Raw genomic sequence first — 20206 nt, forward strand, 5'->3', positions numbered from 1 at the left:
AGACTACGACTCCATCCAGAGACGTGAAGTTCAAGTTTTTTGACCAAAATACTCTCCTAAAGACCTGTTTGTTGCCCATGAAAAGCATACTTCTTTGGAAGTAGGAAGCTGTCTGTACTATATGGAAGTTTGGGCAGGCTAATAGCCTTAGGGCAAGTTTCTGAGAGGTATTTGATGACATCCTTAAATCTCAATACAGGATGTTTTATGGGTTTTTTTTTCAATTATGATTGTGCTTTACATGCGTTCAGACTCGGCACTGAAATATTACATCTAGATATGTACTAACATCTGTTGATAAAAAGTTTAATAAAAATTGTCTAATTTCGCAATTAATTCCATGATTGTCATGAGTTAACTCATGAGTAATCGCAACTTTTTCACATTTTTATAACATTGTGAATAAATGTGTGTTTCATTAAAGGTTTTAATTTTGCCTCTTTTATATTTTATATACATTTTTAATTTTTTTTAATAAAAATAGTCAAACAGAAAAGTGCACTGCATTAATCACGAGTTAATAAAATTAGTGGCATTAATATTAATTATTGTTAACGCATTATTAACGATTTAATTTGACAGCCCTAATTGATACATATTAAAATATATCTATTAAAGATCAGTTCCAGTTCTGTTTGGAAGAAAGGCTGAAAAGGAGTGTTGTGCTCGATGGTAATGGGCATTTGTGTCATCTTCCCTCCGTACAGAAAACAATTGTATTCCTCTGACTTGCAAATGCAAATGTGAGAGCACGTGGGAAACGTTTAATGTTTCTCATTTCTTTATTTCGTATCAGGATGGAAATAACTATTAAGTTGTTCATATGGGTTTCATTGAGGTAAACTGCTAAATGAGATTGTGTGTGTGTGTGATGAGGATGCACAAGTACGCACTTAAAATCCCTCTTTTAGCTACATGGTAAACCTTTAAAGATCTGCATGCTATCTTTAAATGCAATGGTGTTTTTACTTCTGATGACACTGGAATTTGAATTTAATGTGTAATTTAGCATATGTTCTTAATTTAGCATTTAGCAATTTTCGACTCTCTTGTTGAACTTGCTCACTGAAGTAATTTGGCCTCAGTGTGACCAAGTGCGCCTGCTTGATGAGTCACGAGCTTATGAATTGCGTCCTTTGCAGAGAGCGGATGCGCGCGCGAGCTCCTCTGAATCCATGCGTCGAGGTCATTCAGCATAGTGTGCGCCAGGAGTAACCACAAGTGCCATCTAAATAGGCTGTTTCATCATGTCAGGTCCACCATCATCACCTCCGTCGGGCCAGAAACCTGCTCTGAAGTCCACTGGAACGACCAGCAGGTTTCAGGTGGATCGCGTGGCAGAGGCGGCTGCTGCTGCTGCAGCTGCTGCAAGCGGATCTCCAAAAACTCCACCAGCTCAGAGATCTGGTAAAGCAGCGGAGGGGTCGGCTACTGCAAGTGGAGAGGAGGCCAAGGGTCGATTTCGTGTCGTGAACTTTTTGGACCCGACAGGTGCTCCTGCAGATGGGGGGTCAGATGTGGCGTTTGAAGGCGATACGGTGCGCAGCGAAGCCAGTCTGCACTCCTCTACAGGGGGTCTCAGCCATTTCTCAGACACACACTCCAGTACATATTATATGCGAACCTTCGGCCATAACACCATCGATGCCGTACCAAATATCGATTTCTACCGGCAAACGGAGGCGCCTCTCGGAGAGAAGCTTATTCGGCCATCACTATCTGAACTTCATGATGAACTTGATAAAGTAAGCAATCTAATAACTCTTCTTCTTAATTTATAGCTGGATAGCTGGAGAGTAATTTGCAAAAATGTACATGAACAAACAAACAATTAAACAGATTAATACAAACTTTTAAAAAGTAGTTTATAAATTCCTATCATAAACTTGCCTTGTTTCTTTTTTATCTCATTAGTTGCATTGCTTCAATGTACTCTATAAGTATGTGTTATACAATATCAATAATACCCCCATTTCACAATATTTATCTGTTTAAATATAAGAATGAACCAAAAAAAAGGATTGGAAATGACGATTCTTTCTTATATATTGCCATAATGCCTTCTGTCTCTCTATTTGTTTATTATCATGCATGTTTGTCCTCAACTGAATGGGTTGTGTGATGTCAGAGATCTTACCCACACGCTTGTCTTTAGACAATAGTCTTTCTTCCTAAACCCACTCCATGCAGCACCATGGACGTTTGGCCAGAACACAGGAACCCATAACAATAACCCTATGTGTAACCAAAACGCTTATGTCAATGGCCTAGTGTCTCCTTGCTGGGGACAAATGCAGTGCTCTCCTGTGGAGATAATGTGACTTCTTTAGGGTGGTGGCAGGTTATCACATGATCTGACTTGATGTGACATATTTTGCTTGAGGCAAACACATTTAGTATGCAATACAAATGCAAAAAAAAGCTGGATGTAAACTGTTCTATGACTGTTGATATTTTTCTGCAAAAATAAAAGACTAGGCTACCCAAAGACTGTTATGCACATGGATGATATAAATATATATAAATATATAATATATTTATAATATATAAATATCATTGTGGAGTCATATAGATTATTTAGTAAAATTAAAAAAAAATTCTGTGAGGGCAATACACACATAAACAACATTTTTAAAGTAGAAAAACAAAGTAAAATATAATTTTAATGTATCATTAAAAAGTTACCTTAATATTCAATATAAAGGGGGACAAACAGTATTTTCATAACAATGCTTCTTTTTTAGTTGCATTACTTTAATTTGAAAAAAAGTTAAAACTTTTCACCTCAGGTGTTTCAAATTGCCTTTCTTTTTGCCTTTTACAGGAACTTTTTGAGGATGGCTTAGCAAATGCGGAGGAGACAGCGGCTGCAAATGAGGCCACGTTAAAGGACGTGCCCGAGTCCAAAGGGGGCACAGTGAAGTTTGGGTGGATAAAGGGTGTCCTTGTTAGTATATGTTGGATGATTTGTAGTTCTAAGATTCCAGTCTCAAAAATGAAGAGTATAACTAAATAACCATAGGTTTAAGACACTTAAGGCACCTAAACTTATATGTGAAGCAGTGTACATCCTGTGGCTGTCTGACTACCATTCATGTTAAATATATGAATTTGCTGTCACTAGTGCACTACTTTACCTGCTGAGATTTTAACGGGGTCACTGAGCAATAAGGGGCAAATAAATACTCAAGGAGAAAGACTGATAAACAAACAATGTGCTACTTTCTTCTTTTGTTTAGATTAACACTGATTATCTGTAATCCTTATAGGTACGATGTATGTTGAACATCTGGGGAGTGATGCTCTTCATTCGAATGTCATGGATTGTTGGTCAAGCTGGCATTGGTAATCTTTTTACTGACTAAAAGACATCAGAAATTATTACATTTATAGAATTGTAAGGCTACAAAGTTTAATGTGAAACATTTTTTTTCCTACCCAGCTCTGTCATGTGCTATCGTTCTAATGGCAGTTTTGGTGACTACTATCACTGGTCTTTCTACGTCAGCAATAGCCACCAATGGCTTTGTGCGAGGAGGTTAGAATAGTTTTGTCTCAGATATTTTGTACATGTACTGTTCTTGTGAAAGATGTAAATGATGTTAGCGAATTAACATAAACTAGAGTCTAGAAAATTATCTTTACAGGTGGGGCATATTACCTGATATCTAGGAGTTTGGGTCCAGAGTTTGGTGGATCCATTGGCCTCATTTTTGCCTTCGCCAATGCTGTTGCTGTCGCCATGTATGTTGTGGGTTTTGCTGAAACTGTGGTAGAACTCCTTGATGTGAGTATGCAAAAATATATAGAATCACACTATAGAATCTAGACATCTGTAATTGTTTGATTATTGCTATATTTGGTATTACAGAGTGTAGACGCTCTCATCACAGATGAGATAAATGACATCCGTATAGTTGGCACCCTAACCATCATCTTACTGCTTGGCATATCTATGGCAGGAATGGAATGGGAGGCTAAGGTACTGATAAAAATACTTCATGTTTTTAATTATGTTGTAAATCATGTCAACCACAAAACTGTATATGAGCAGTCATGACATTTTGTGATTATTGATCCATATCCATTAAATATCATTAAATCTCATTAATGCTAAATATCGACCCAAGTCAAGTAAGCACCTTTGGGATTTTCGTCATGGTGTGATTGATGATTGTTTTCACAGGCCCAGATTGTGCTGTTGATCATTCTTTTGGCAGCAATTTTTAACTACTTTATCGGTTCATTCATCCCCATGGAATCAAAAGAGCCCCAAGGATTCTTTGGATATAATGGTTAGGACTATTTTAATTAAATTAGATTTTAGGAAATGCAAAGGTGTTTTTTTATGTCACTGTAAATAGAACTGACTTTTATTTGAATTTTCTCCATTTAAGCTATAGTGTAGAATGCAAAATATAATAAAAGGTCACCTTTTTTCCTTCCTTACAGCTGCAATTATGATGGAGAACATGGGTCCAGATTTTAGAGATGAGGAAACATTTTTTTCGGTTTTTGCAATCTTCTTCCCTGCTGCAACTGGCATATTAGCAGGAGCTAATATCTCAGGGGATCTCTTAGTAAGCTTGAGTATTTCTTTTTTTTAGACCTTATGCAGAGTGTGGTATAAAATGTCTCACATGTTATTTATTCATTTTCATGCAAATATAATTAGTGTTAGAGTACAATTCTGATAAAAAAAAGTCATAAACTATAATCTTATAACCAGTTCTGATAAGTGAGAGAAAAAATGTGTTCTGATAAGGTGTAGCCAGAAAGTTTTTGCATTTGAAGAATTTACCTATAAAGGAAAAGGACAGGAAACCAACCAGGAATACAAGAATTGTAGGTCATCACTGCCTGAAATTATTTAGAGATTGCAATCTATATTGAAATTAGAATTAATTTTTGAATTATTAATATATAATATAATACAGTAATGTGATTTCAATTGAGGATTTTCTTTTGTCCAATCAGGATCCACAGTCTGCCATTCCAAAAGGAACCTTACTGGCTATTCTCATTACTGGGATTGTATATATTGCAATCACTGTGTCTAATGGTAATAAATATTAATAGAATTATACTCCTAATTTAAAAAAATAATAATTTTAAATACATTGTTATTTTGATCTTTGTTAATCTTTTTTTTAAGGTTCTTGCATTTTACGGGATGCAACAGGTGATGCAAATGACACCATGATAGGCTCTCTTGAGAATTGCACAGATGCAGCTTGTACACTTGGTTATGACTTCTCCATTTGCAAAGAAGGGGGCTGCAAGTATGGGCTACAGAATGATTTCCAGGTACAAGCTTTTCAATTCATACCCAATTATCTAAATCCATCTTCTTAGCTCAGTGGTTAAGATTGTGGGTTACTGATCAGAAGGTCAGGTTTGCCAGGCTGCCACTGTTGTGCCCCTAAAGCAAGTCCCCTAACCTTCTCTGATCCAGGGGCACTGTACCATGGCTAACTCTAATCTGACCCCAGCTTCCTAACAAGCTAGGATTTCCAAAGAAATAATTAATCCTGAATATATTTGAGTATATATATATATATATATATATATATATATATATATATATATATATATATATATATATATATATATATGAATGTTTGTGTGAGCAAGGTTTTAGGTCACAATATTCTAATGTTTTAGTCACAATGTTTTTTGCATTGTTATTATTATTATTGTTGTTATCGTTATGCTTTGCTTTATTAAGTCTTATAAACAGAAGGGAATAAATAGCTGTCTTTTCATACAAATCTGGTGTTAATGAGAGCAGTATAAAAGGCTTGTGACCTGTTTGTCAAGCATGACGTTTAAAATACACTTGCTGTCTCAACTTATAGACATATAAGTCGAAAGATAAAGACTTAAAGAAAGAATAAGACGTTATATTTTATGGGCAATGTGAAAGGTGTATAGCCAATTTTTCAGTTTTGAGATCCTCTTGGATCCCAACAAAAAAATTACAAATTCTGAGATATAAACTGCTTATAATTAGATAAAGAAAAAATAGTTGTTTATTTACATACATATTTACATACATTTCTGTTGTGATTATTAGGTCATGAGCTTGGTGTCTGTTTTTGGACCGCTAATCACAGCTGGAATCTTCTCTGCCACTCTCTCATCAGCTCTTGCATCTTTAGTCAGTGCTCCCAAAGTATTTCAGGTGACAACATCCATCTTCATGTATTAACATTGACCTGTTAAATTACACACATTGTTCAGGTGCACTTTGCTATTGTCCTGTCAAAAAAAAGCAAGTATTGTTAGTTATGTTGGCAAGCAAACAATTAGATGGTGTCATTTAATGAAGATTCAGATGGATGCAGGTGCAGTTTGGCAGTTGTAAAAAAAGAAGCAGACAGATTCAAAATATGAATCAAAAACAGAGTCAATCACAGGTACTTGGGCAGGCAGATCATAAAACAGCATGAATAGAACCCACAAAAACAAGAGGCCACGAAAGAAAACCAAACTATTTAACCACAGAATAACAAGCTTTGTAAAAGCTAAAGGCAAGGCAGACAGAGTGTATTCTTCAAAGTAATTTACATACTCTGGAGTGTTTGTGTGTGTGCATAAATTGAGTAACAGAAATTTTGTGAAAATGAGCGCAGGAGTGTGTGTTTTGGGTGTCATAGTCCCATAGTGGCCATGTTTGTCGACTACGCTGGCTGTTAGGACTTGTAAAGTAACCTGGTAGATGCGTGACATGTTTTACATTATATATTTCTTAGAACCATCACTTGCATTCATGGAGATCAAACCATGATAACATTGAGATCTGATTTGCATTATACAGTACATACAGTATTTTGACCAAACATTACAGAGCAGCTATGGAACTAATAAAAAGATGGTATTGTGTGGACATTCATTTTGTGGCCAGCAACAAATTTCAGCAAATTGTAAAAGCATTTATGGTCAATGCATAGTTTAATGGCATCCTCATGTAGTATGCTTATTACCCGCTTTCCACCCAAGTAAAAAAATGTGGACACACCACATCGATGAGTAACGTTTTGCCGAAAGAGAAATATTTTATTTAATTAGGATTATGGTTTTGTATGTGCTTCCAGGCTTTGTGTAAGGATAACATCTACCCAGGCTTACGGGTTTTTGCTAAAGGCTATGGCAAGAACAATGAACCCCTGCGTGGCTATGTCCTAACTTTCATCATTGGTCTGGCTTTTATACTAATTGGTAAGTTTCTCTAATGCAATAATCTAATTGAATTGATTATAGTTTACATTGGACTAATTAATCTGACTGTTGTGTATTGCTGTTTCTTTAGCTGAGCTAAATGTCATTGCTCCCATCATTTCCAACTTTTTTTTGGCCTCTTATGCCTTGATCAATTTCTCTGTCTTCCATGCATCGTTGGCTAATTCGCCAGGTGAGTGCAGAAAAGCAAATTTGCTAGAATGATATCTTTCCTAACTTTTAACCAGCTGCTATTTAAAAGTTACAGGAATATTTGTTTCAGTTAGTAATTGTTTTTATGTGATAGTATGTATGTGGTCTTCTGGCATTACTGATTTAGCAACTGACCAGAATAAACTGTTCATCACTTTTATGGTTGTGCCTGACTATTGTGTTCTGTTACCCTCAACATAACCTACCAGGATGGCGTCCAAGTTTTAAATACTACAATAAATGGGTATCACTGGCAGGAGCTGTGCTGTGCTGTGTGGTTATGTTCGTGATCAACTGGTGGGCTGCCCTCCTTACTAATGTCATTGTTCTGGCACTCTATATTTATGTAAGCTACAAGAAACCAGGTAAACCACTTGTATATAGAGGGCAGTCATTATACAGAATCTATGAAGTGTATGCAGTTTTCTGTTTTACATGTTTCATTGGTCACTTGGTTAAAAATACGTATTTATGAATGCTAATATTAGATCAAATATATTGATTATTAGCAAGGCTTTCTTTACCATAGATGTAAACTGGGGCTCATCCACACAAGCTCTTATGTACAACCAGGCACTGTCACACTGTCTGCATCTCACTGGTGTAGAAGATCATATCAAGAACTTCAGGTAATCATACTGTAAAATACATTATACTGTATCCTGTGAAAAGTAAAGGCACACTGACAGTTGTTTCCATAATTGTCCCATAGACCTCAGTGTCTAGTAATGATTGGTGCCCCAAATGCAAGACCAGCACTACTTCATCTAGTGCATGCTTTCACAAAAAGCATGGGCCTAATGATCTGTGGCCATGTTCGTATGGTAGGCACCAAAAACACAAACATTGACACTTAGTTGAGTTTGTAAAGTTAGAAATTTCAAATATACTCATATAAATAATGTACATTATATTTCTTACTATTTTCTCTAAAGGGTTCCAGAAGACCAAACTATAAGGATATTATGAATGACCAAGTGCGTTATCAACGCTGGCTTCTAAAGAAAAGGATCAAGGCTTTTTATAATCCAGTGTTTGCTGAGGATCTGAGACATGGAGCCCAATATTTATTACAAGTAAAGTTTTACATAGATTTGTTAGGTCCTGGTGAAAATAAAATGTTATTGCTGAACTTATACAGAAAGTTTCCCAGGCACTAGACATTTTACATTCTGCTTACTCAAACTATTCCTATTTACTGGGTAATTATACAGCTCTTTATGAGCTGAGACAAGTACACTCTCGGGCAAATAAAATTGTCCAAGCAAAAATGGCAAAATTATTAAGTATTTAATGGTCTTAACAATAAATCATTGTCAGAAAATTACAGTAAATTAAGCAAATACTCTCCTGAGACCTTTGCTAAATATTAAAAGTTTGATTCAGAGTGGTTCAGCAGAGCTGTGTGGAGTCATGAATCACAGTTGAATGCTCCAGAGAGGTGTCTTTAATGATCTGGTGAGAAATATGATTAATGCATCAACCAAAACCAAGCATGTAGGTAGAGGCATCATTGTGTGGGGAGCCTTTTTAGCTGCTGGTACTGTTAAGTTGTTACACTGTGATTACAGGAGAATATCACAGATATGTTTGCATCTCAATTAAAAAGCTGCTTTCTAAATAGTAGTGATTCGATTATTTTTCACAAAGGCAATGCTTTAAAGACCACCAGAAAGTGGCTTGAGTACCAGTATATCACAATCAGGACTTGGCCTGGTTAATGCTAAGATTTGAACCCAATAAAAATATTTGGTCTCACATTAAACAAAAACTACCAGGAAAATAGTTAAGATTAACACTCTTTTTTTTTCTATAAAATTTTTTTTTCCAAATTTACCCATAAGGCTTTAATGTCTAAAAAAAATCCAAAGGGATAAGATATTTCATACTAAGTTAATTTATCTAATTGTTTATTCTTTCTCATATTTGACCAATAATTTGTTGTTAAGATCATTAAAAGCTTTTTATTGTGCCCAATAGTGTCTTCAAACAAAAAGACTTAGAGTTAGCAGTGTATGTGTAAGTTAATAGTCAATGAAGTTTGATTATTTCCTAAGGCTTCTGGTTTGGGTCGTTTAAAGCCAAACACAATGATACTTGGATACAAAAACAATTGGAAGGATGGTGAAATGAAAGATGTGGAAATATATATCAACACCATTCAGTAAGTAATTTCAGATCATTCATATCAATTTTTATACTTTAGTTTGATTTGTTTTGTTTTAGCATTTAGGTAAAGAGTTTAACAGTATCACTAAATATGTAAATCAAAAGTATGTAAAGTAATTGATATTTTTCTTATTTGTTTTAGTGACGCTTTTGACCTTCAGTATGGTGTGGTCATCTTAAGACTAAAGGAGGGTTTAGACATTTCCCACATCCAAGGCCAGGGTATATCATCCCAATGAACTTAACTAATCATATTATTATTATGCACTAAAATATATTTTTTAAATAATTGCTTTTCATTGTTTATTAAAATTTGGATTATTCTCATTTTCACACAGATGAATTTCTGTCTTCCACTGAGAAAGCACCTGGGATGAAGGAAATGTTGGTGGCTATTAACATAGGAAAAGATACGGATGATTCATTGAAACTATCATCCAGTGGTCAAAGCAGTCCACTCATTATCAAAGGTCAACTCTCTCTGAATTTTCTCTATAAATATGGCAGAAACTGATCTTAAACTGTATATAGTAGTTAATTTACATACACCTTTGCTTTTGTATGTAGTTACAATTGCAGTATACAAAATTCATAGTTAAAAGAAAGTGATGTGCGTGATCTTTAATTATTTTTTATGGCTGCCTAACATCTTTTTGCTTTGTTCTAAAAATACTTATCTCTCTTGGTATACATTCAGACACCAAGAGTCCTCCGGGTCAGCTTAGCATTGCAGATGAAAAACTCCTGGCAGCTAGTCAGCAGTTCAAAAAGAAGCAGTGCAAGGGAACCATTGATGTGTGGTGGCTGTTTGATGATGGAGGTAGGATTAAGAAACAGTGTTCATGTGTTATATTAATTAAATGTATATTGCAGAGTTTTCATTTAATACTTAACCTCCAGTTCCTGCATTTGGCATTGCTAAAAGAAATTTAAATTGCTCTTTTAGGGCTGACATTGCTGATACCATATTTGTTGACTAACAAGAAAAAATGGGCGGATTGCAAGATTCGTGTCTTCATTGGTGGAAAGATAAACAGGATTGATCATGACCGCAGAGCGTAAGTTGCCATAAAATGTGTAGCAGGAAGCTAAAGCTTGTGGACTGTTTTTAAGAAATCATTATTAGCACTTTATAAATATAACCAAATCGTCTCATCAAACTGCAGACATACTTTGCATTGGGATGTTAGTCCTTCATACAATAAACATTACAAACAGTCATTCAAATAATAGTGATGCTTTTCAAGCACCAATAATGATTTTCGTTCAAATTTATTCAGATTTGATACAAAAAGGTTGTCAGATTTGATATAAAATTAATTAATTCTCATATTAACTTCTCTCACTACCCTATGTGTAAAACTGTTGATAGCTTTAAATAATTTTTGTGATTAATGTAAAGAAATTGCTTCAAGGAAAAAACAATCATTCTTAGGCCCCACGGCCATGGGAGATAAAAAATAAATACAACCTAAGATAATTTTATTGATATAATCTTAAAACATACATAGTCATGCTGTGTTCATGTTTATAGCCATTTGCAAAGTCAATGAACTGAAGCAACAATGTAAAGAAGAGCTAGCCAAAATGTATGAACAATGATGTGAAAGACTGATCAGTTCCTACAGAAAACAATTTAGTGCTTCAACTTATTGCTGCCAAAGGTGGTCCTACAAGCTATTAAATCATAAGGTGATTTTTCACACACGGCTTTTACCTTTTGACTTTACTTTTATAAAATAAATAATAACACTGTCTCATATATCGTGTTGTACACCCGAGGATGTATTCACTTATTTCTAAGACCTGCTAAAGACCAGATGATTTTCAATGTCCTAATAAGTAAAAAAGAGGGTGTACAATTATTTTCACATGACTGTAGTTTAGAATGTACTATTTCTGATTGTCCCTGTAATAGATTTAAGCATTGTAGGTCAATCAAACAAGGTAAATAATTCTGATTTTGATTCCAGAATGGCAACATTACTGAGCAAGTTCAGAATTGACTTCTCTGACATTACTGTTCTTGGAGACATCAACATAAAGCCACAGAAACACAAGTAAGCTGGAAATGATTATCTGATGCCGAACCAACAAGTGTACAACTTATAGCTGCTTGACAGCTGCCTAATGTCCCCTTCCTTTTAGTAAAGAGAAATTTAAGGAGATGATTGAGCCATACAGACTGAAGGAGGAGGATATGGAGCAGGAGGATGCTGAGAAGTTGAAGGCAGAGGAGCCATGGAGGATTACTGATAATGAACTAGAATTGTACAAGTCCAAGGTGAGGCTGAATGTTCAACATGTATTGATTCTAGTTTGTTTATTAATAAATGCTGTTCCTATTAGTAATTATTATAAATAATAATTTCTTATAAAGTGCTTGTATCTCTGTATATTCATACATATTTTGTTTTCAAATTAGACAAATCGCCAAATAAGATTGAATGAATTGCTAAAGGAGCACTCAAGCACAGCAAACCTCATTGTCATGTGAGTAGTACTTTTATAAATGCTGTTTGTCATTCTGAATCTCTTACTTTCAGGCAGACATTTACATTATGTAGATTAAACAACACGATGGAGCAGATTTCATGTTGTTGTCTGAATTATCTTTAAATTCTCAAACATTAAATGCTTACATTCCAAAAGTGTTGATTCTGAACAAAATGAGATATTAACACCCATCCTTCAATACCTCTGTATTGCCTGTTACTGTTCTATTCCAAAACAATGTGTCTTATACACAGCAGTGTAACTGTTCATCAATTAAAGTTAAGAAACAAAAAATAGTTTAAAAAAGAAGACCATCTCTAAAGTGAAAGAAATTACTATTTTCTGGGAACATTGAAGGATTCTTGTGCATATACTTCAAACTTACTAATAAGCTGTCATTAAAGTAAGTCACATATGCAATCTTTTTTAACCCACATACCTGCCAGAGGCTGAGATAAACACATACAGTAGATAACCAACAGTATCTACTAACAGTATCTTAAATAATAGCCCTTAATATTTAATACTATTAATATTACCCTCTCCCAGAATATTTACAGTAATCTATCGTGCCTCCGGTTTATTTCGCGGAATTGCATTTGCCACAAAACTAATTTGTTTAGCTGATAGCACGATAGACAAAAACATATAGGGAATTGTTTTTATGTAAGTTTATGTTGAAATAATAAAATGTATTAATAAAAATATAATTATTAATTATAAAATGATGTAAACTGCTAATACAGTACAGTATGGAAAGTAAAGAATGCAGTGACGTGTATCTTTTACTTGTTTAGCCTCTTTTTGACATCATAGAACACTTCAACAAGCAGAGAAACTACGCATAGGCTACGCTATTAGAGAACTGTATACTGTACAGTACATGTACCCACTATAAATGTGATACAGTGTACTGTATTTCTACAGATTTACACAAAATACATCTCGCTATATTCTTGCAAATGTTGTCTATGTGTGTTTAAACTGTGTAGGAGAATGATTTACGGCTTAAACAATTTAAAAAAATATGTTTTGGGGTTTTTCGTTTATCGCGGGCAGTTTTGGAATGTAACCACTGTGAGAAACGGGGGATTACTGTACATTGCTTATTTTATTTTTCATCTGTTTAGTTCTTAATATTAAAATTTTTTCATTTATGATATTGCTATATTTTATTACTATTTTTGCACATTGCCTTTTGCACTTATGCACCTATGTTCTACCTGCTAGTTGTTAGGTGTTATATAAATAAAGTTTGAATTGAATTGAATTGAATATTTCCTGAAGCAGCACATTTGGCCCATGAGGAGGGGATACTGTTTCTAAAGTACACTGTAGGCATTTGGATTTGAGATCAAATAGTGAATATGAGACAATAGATAAGAATGTCAGCTTCCATGTCCTGGTGTTGATATCTACATGTGTTAAACAGTGGGGATTTTTGATTGAACATACCCAAGCTTATATATACAGTGCCCTCCACAATTATTGGCACCCCTGTTTAAGATGTGGTCGTGGACTTCTAAAAATTCTCCTTTTTTTTTAAAACAACATAGAACCCAAATGCAAAAAAAGAGAAAAATCCAACCTTTCATTTAAGTACATAACTTTGGTGGTAAAAAAAATCATACATTTAGAAAAAAAAAAAAAACTTGAAATCATGTGTCCCACAATTATTGGCACCCCTAACAATTCCTCTGAAAAATTTAATTTTTTTTTTTTATATATATTTTTCTGTAGTTGCTAAGGTTGGTCAGGGTATCTAGGGACTTTTAATTAGTAATTCATGATTTCCTGTTTCCCTGGGGTATAAATATCACGTGACACAGAGGCCTAATTCTCTTACCCATTTGTCAACATGGCAAAGACAAGAGAACACACCATTCAAGTAAGGCAGATGTGTGTCGACCTTCATAAGTCAGGCAATGGCTACAAGAAAATAGCCACTCGCCTTAACTTGCCGGTATCTACAGTCAGAGGAATCATTAAGAAGTTTAAAACAACTGGAACAGTGACAAACAAGGCTGGAAGAGGTCCCAAGTTTATCTTGCCACAACGCACAGTGAGGAGGATGGTAAGAGAAGTAAAAAAATTTCCCAAGCTCACCGTCACAGAATTGCATCAAAGAGTGGCATCTTGGGGTCACAGAGTCTCCAAAACAACCATCAGACGCTCTCTACATGCCAACAAGCTGTTTGGGAGGCATGCAAGGAAAAAGCCTTTTCTCACTAACACTCACAAACGTAAACGCCTGGAGTTTGCTAAGCGGTACTGGGACTTCAACTGGGATCGTGTGCTTTGGTCAGATGAGACTAAGATGAGCTTTTTGGCAACAAACACTCTAAGTGGGTCTGGCGTCATGTGGCAAAATCTACACAAAAGTGGTTCAGCAGTCACAAACTCAAGGTCCTCCCATGGCCATCTCAGTCCCCAGACCTCAACCCAATCGAAAACCTGTGGGGCGAGCTAAAGAGAAGAGTGCATAAGAGAGGACCCAGGACACTGGATGATCTAGAAAGATTGTGCAAAGAAGAATGGTCAAAATTCCCTCTCTCTGTGTTCTCCAATCTTGTGAAATGTTATAGGAGGAGATTAAGTGCTGTCTTGTTGGCAAAAGGAGGTTGTACAAAGTATTAACATCAGGGTGCCAATAATTGTGGCACACATGATTTCAAGTTTTTTTTTTTTCTAAATGTGTGATTTTTTACCACCAAAGTAATGTACTTAAATAAAAGGTTGGGTTTTCTCTTTTTGCATTTGGGTTCTATGTTGTTTTAAAAAAGGAGAATTTTTAGAAGTCCACGACCACATCTTAAACAGGGTGCCAATAATTGTGGAGGCACTGTATATATATATATATATATATATATATATATATATATATATATATATATATATATATATACAGGAGTGCAGAATTATTAGGCAAGTTGTATTTTGAGGATTAATTTTATTTGAGGATTAATTTGAACAACAACCATGTTCTCAATGAACACAAAAACTCATTAATATCAAAGCTGAATATTTTTGGAAGTAGTTTTAGTTTTAGCTATTTTAGGGGATATCTGTGTGTGCAGGTGACTATTACTGTGCATAATTATTAGGCAACAACAAAAACAAATTCATACCCATTTCAATTATTTATTTTTACCAGTGAAACCAATATAACATCTCAACATTCACAAATATACATTTCTGACATTCAAAACCAAACAAAACAAATCAGTGACCAATATAGCCACCTTTCTTTGCAAGGACACTCAAAAGCCTGCCATCCATGGATTCTGTCAGTGTTTTGATCTGTTCACCATCAACATTGCGTGCAGCAGCAACCACAGCCTCCCAGACACTGTTCAGAGAGGTGTACTGTTTTCCTCCTTGTAAATCGCACATTTGATGATGGACCACAGGTTCTCAATGGGGTTCAGATCAGGTGAACAAGGAGGCCATATCATTAGATTTTCTTCTTTTATACCCTTTCTTGCCAGCCACGCTGTGGAGTACTTGGACGTGTGTGATGGAGCATTGTCCTGCATGAAAATCATGTTTTTCTTGAAGGATGCAGACTTCTTCCTGTACCACTGCTTGAAGAAGGTGTCTTCCAGAAACTGGCAGTAGGACTGGGAGTTCAGCTTGACTCCATCCTCAACCCGAAAAGGCCCCACAAGCTCATCTTTGATGATACCAGCCCAAACCAGTACTCCACCTCCACCTTGCTGGCGCCTGAGTCGGACTGGAGCTCTCTGCCCTTTACCAATCCAGCCACGGGCCCATCCATCTGGCCCATCAAGACTCACTCTCATTTCATCAGTCCATAAAACCTTAGAAAATCAGTCTTGAGATATTTCTTGGCCCAGTCTTGACGTTTCAGCTTGTGTGTCTTGTTCAGTGGTGGTCGACTTTCTGCCTTTCTTACCTTGGCCATGTCTCTGAGTATTGCACACCTTGTGCTTTTGGGCACCCAGTGATGTTGCAGCTCTGAAATATGGCCAAACTGGTGGCAAGTGGCATCTTGGCAGCTGCACGCTTGACTTTTCTCAGTTCACGGGCAGTTATTTTGCGCCTTGGTTTTTCCACACGCTTCTTGCGACCCTGTCGACTATTTTGAATGAAACGCTTGATTGTTCGATGATCACGCTCAGAAGCTTGGCTATTTTAAGACTGCTGCATCCTCTGCAATATATCTCACTATTTTTGACTTTTCTGAGCCTGTCAAGTCCTTCTTTTGACCCATTTTGCCAAAGGAAAGGAAGTTGCCTAATAATTATGCACACCTGATATAGGGTGTTGATGTCATTAGACCACACCCTTCTCATTACAGAGATGCACATCACCTAATATGCTTAATTGGTAGTAGGCTTTCCAGCCTATACAGCTTGGAGTACTTAAATAAAAGGTTGGATTTTTCTTTTTTGCATTTGGGTTCTATGTTGTTTTAAAAAAGGAGAATTTTTAGAAGTCCACGACCACATCTTAAACAGGGTGCCAATAATTGTGGAGGGCACTGTATATATATATATATATATATATATATATATATATATATATATATATATATATATATATATATACAGGAGTGCAGAATTATTAGGCAAGTTGTATTTTTGAGGATTAATTTTATTTGAGGATTTAATTTGAACAACAACCATGTTCTCAATGAACACAAAAAACTCATTAATATCAAAGCTGAATATTTTTGGAAGTAGTTTTAGTTTTAGCTATTTTAGGGGATATCTGTGTGTGCAGGTGACTATTACTGTGCATAATTATTAGGCAACAACAAAAACAAATTCATACCCATTTCAATTATTTATTTTTACCAGTGAAACCAATATAACATCTCAACATTCACAAATATACATTTCTGACATTCAAAACCAAACAAAACAAATCAGTGACCAATATAGCCACCTTTCTTTGCAAGGACACTCAAAAGCCTGCCATCCATGGATTCTGTCAGTGTTTTGATCTGTTCACCATCAACATTGCGTGCAGCAGCAACCACAGCCTCCCAGACACTGTTCAGAGAGGTGTACTGTTTTCCTCCTTGTAAATCGCACATTTGATGATGGACCACAGGTTCTCAATGGGGTTCAGATCAGGTGAACAAGGAGGCCATATCATTAGATTTTCTTCTTTTATACCCTTTCTTGCCAGCCACGCTGTGGAGTACTTGGACGTGTGTGATGGAGCATTGTCCTGCATGAAAATCATGTTTTTCTTGAAGGATGCAGACTTCTTCCTGTACCACTGCTTGAAGAAGGTGTCTTCCAGAAACTGGCAGTAGGACTGGGAGTTCAGCTTGACTCCATCCTCAACCCGAAAAGGCCCCACAAGCTCATCTTTGATGATACCAGCCCAAACCAGTACTCCACCTCCACCTTGCTGGCGCCTGAGTCGGACTGGAGCTCTCTGCCCTTTACCAATCCAGCCACGGGCCCATCCATCTGGCCCATCAAGACTCACTCTCATTTCATCAGTCCATAAAACCTTAGAAAATCAGTCTTGAGATATTTCTTGGCCCAGTCTTGACGTTTCAGCTTGTGTGTCTTGTTCAGTGGTGGTCGACTTTCTGCCTTTCTTACCTTGGCCATGTCTCTGAGTATTGCACACCTTGTGCTTTTGGGCACCCAGTGATGTTGCAGCTCTGAAATATGGCCAAACTGGTGGCAAGTGGCATCTTGGCAGCTGCACGCTTGACTTTTCTCAGTTCACGGGCAGTTATTTTGCGCCTTGGTTTTTCCACACGCTTCTTGCGACCCTGTCGACTATTTTGAATGAAACGCTTGATTGTTCGATGATCACGCTCAGAAGCTTGGCTATTTTAAGACTGCTGCATCCTCTGCAATATATCTCACTATTTTTGACTTTTCTGAGCCTGTCAAGTCCTTCTTTTGACCCATTTTGCCAAAGGAAAGGAAGTTGCCTAATAATTATGCACACCTGATATAGGGTGTTGATGTCATTAGACCACACCCCTTCTCATTACAGAGATGCACATCACCTAATATGCTTAATTGGTAGTAGGCTTTCCAGCCTATACAGCTTGGAGTAAGACAACATGCATAACGAGGATGATGTGGTCAAAATACTCATTTGCCTAATAATTCTGCACTCCCTGTAGTGCTTTTTGAAAAGGTTTGCTGCAAACAGTATCCACATTTTCTCGCCTATAAGATGCATAAGATGACTATTGACAATTCAATCTAAAACAAGGGTTCAAAACTCTTGAGGGATTGGCAGGTAATATTATTCATTTACTAACACACCATCATACATTCACTCAAAAATGTTGTCTTTTTTTTATGATCATCAGAAAATAATCAGTGAGACTACTGCTATCCCAAAATAAAAGACTTATTGGTATCTGGAGAATGTACTAGGGCATAAAACAGATAAGACTTTATTATTTAATAAATAATATCCAATAATATTCATTGTGCAGAATAATTGCATATAGACTATAAAATATCTACTATAAAGAGATTCTGGCAAAGCTATTTAAATAACTAAACCATAAACATGAACTAGGGACTAAACAATAAAATAGGAATGTGCCGTTATTATAGATTTGCATAGTATACATACATTTCCATATATTATAACAAAATGATTAATTAATGTGCACCCTTTCCTTTTTTTTTTACAGGAGCATGCCTCTTGCCAGGAAAGGAACAGTGTCTAGTGCTCTGTACATGTGCTGGCAGGAAACACTGTCAAATGGTCTTCCACCAATTCTGCTTGTAAGAGGAAACCATCAGAGTGTCCTAACTTTCTATTCATAAAATACAGTCATGCCTTTACCATTTTACAAGTACAAAGAAAAGGACACCATTACAATCATTAGAGCGTTGTAGTATGGTGCACGCTGATTATGTCCAGTGTTGCAAAAGCTTTATTCATTTTTACATAAAAAATGTGAAGACAGTTTAACAAACCAATATTCTATTTTAAATGTTTTTCTTATTTTTTTTGTTGGGTCACATTTTGAAACGATTTTTGGTAAAAGCTGATCAGGTGCCTGTCTTGAGGCAATATTAGGATCTAGACTGAAATGAAAAAGAAAAAAAAACTATCATTGAAATGTTTTGCAATGCCACAAATTTTATTACACTGAATTTACATAAAAGATAGAGTTTAACCATTATGTCTACATACATTTTCCAGGATGGTAAGCAGAATACAGCCTGCATTCATGCAGTGGTGGACAGAAACAATATATATATATATATATATATATATATATATATATATATATATATATATATATATATATATATATATACACATTTTTAACTTAATTACATTGTTAAAAAAGTCTTTTTTTTGTTAAAAACAAATCTGTTCTTTATCTGAGGTTTAGGTTGGGAAACTTTTATTTCACTTCATTTGAATGCATAATAACATAAAAGTTTAGTTAAATTAAAAAGTTAAATTGTAACCTGTCCTGAGACCACAAGCATATCCAATCAGGTGAGAAAAAACTCTTCTTGAAAAGGTATGATGTGCAGGAGAATGGAAGATTGAACTAATTTTCATAGATCGGTACTTTTACATTTAATACTCAAGTCCATTCAAAAGCAGATACTTTTGAACTTTTACTCAACCTCAGTAATGGTGTACTTCGTCCACCACTGCATTCATGTGATAATTCATTTTATTCTGCTGCTGCATTAATGGTTTTTACACAATCCCTGATACCAACAATGTCATCTAACATTCAGCTGTCAGTTACAACAGCTTTACCGATTTTGTACTTACAAGACATAACAATTATGTACATGATGACTTTCCAAGAAAGAGCACTGCTAAATGGATATTGTTTGTATTTGCAACACTGAACTGATTAAATAATTGTGTTTATTTTAACAACATTACTGCCTTTGTGTGATGTTTTTGTGTTTATTGCATAATTGGAATGCCATTTAGCTAAGAACAGTCTATAGAAATTGATCTGCAATCAATAGTACCATGTCAAAGACATTTCTAAAAATAAGTGTGACTTTCATAGACAAGACACTCAGTATTGACCTGTGAAATATAAAAGAAATGTGAAAGATTCGGTCAATATTGACATCAAACATCAGAAGAGAGAGAATGTGATCTC

General features: G+C 35.6%; 1 protein-coding gene across 1 annotated transcript; it reads left to right on the forward strand.

Moving 5' to 3' along the window:
* The first annotated feature begins 767 nt into the window (after nt 1-767).
* Nucleotides 768-19973, forward strand: LOC124399762 (solute carrier family 12 member 2-like). The gene is made up of 27 exons (XM_046870925.1): nt 768-838; nt 1143-1745; nt 2825-2947; nt 3270-3345; nt 3443-3538; nt 3648-3787; nt 3872-3982; nt 4187-4295; nt 4453-4580; nt 4978-5062; nt 5156-5307; nt 6077-6184; nt 7098-7221; nt 7313-7414; nt 7644-7799; nt 7964-8063; nt 8147-8258; nt 8370-8510; nt 9492-9598; nt 9746-9825; nt 9942-10073; nt 10301-10423; nt 10550-10661; nt 11577-11663; nt 11752-11887; nt 12029-12096; nt 18749-19973. Exons 2-27 carry the CDS (start codon nt 1248-1250, stop codon nt 18882-18884), a joined length of 3342 nt encoding a protein of 1113 aa, XP_046726881.1. The 5' UTR covers nt 768-838; nt 1143-1247; the 3' UTR covers nt 18885-19973.
* The last annotated feature ends 233 nt before the right edge of the window (nt 19974-20206 follow it).

Source organism: Silurus meridionalis, chromosome 17, assembly GCF_014805685.1.
Source record: "Silurus meridionalis isolate SWU-2019-XX chromosome 17, ASM1480568v1, whole genome shotgun sequence".
Lineage (NCBI taxonomy): Eukaryota > Metazoa > Chordata > Actinopteri > Siluriformes > Siluridae > Silurus > Silurus meridionalis.

Excerpts from the sequence above, each read along its gene's own strand:
- LOC124399762 (XM_046870925.1), top strand. The coding sequence starts at position 1,248 with ATGTCAGGTCCACCATCATCACCTCCGTCGGGCCAGAAACCTGCTCTG. Across the intron at positions 3,788-3,871 it reads CTGTGGTAGAACTCCTTGAT|AGTGTAGACGCTCTCATCAC; the intron begins GTGAGTATGCAA and ends TTGGTATTACAG. Across the intron at positions 7,415-7,643 it reads ATCGTTGGCTAATTCGCCAG|GATGGCGTCCAAGTTTTAAA; the intron begins GTGAGTGCAGAA and ends ATAACCTACCAG.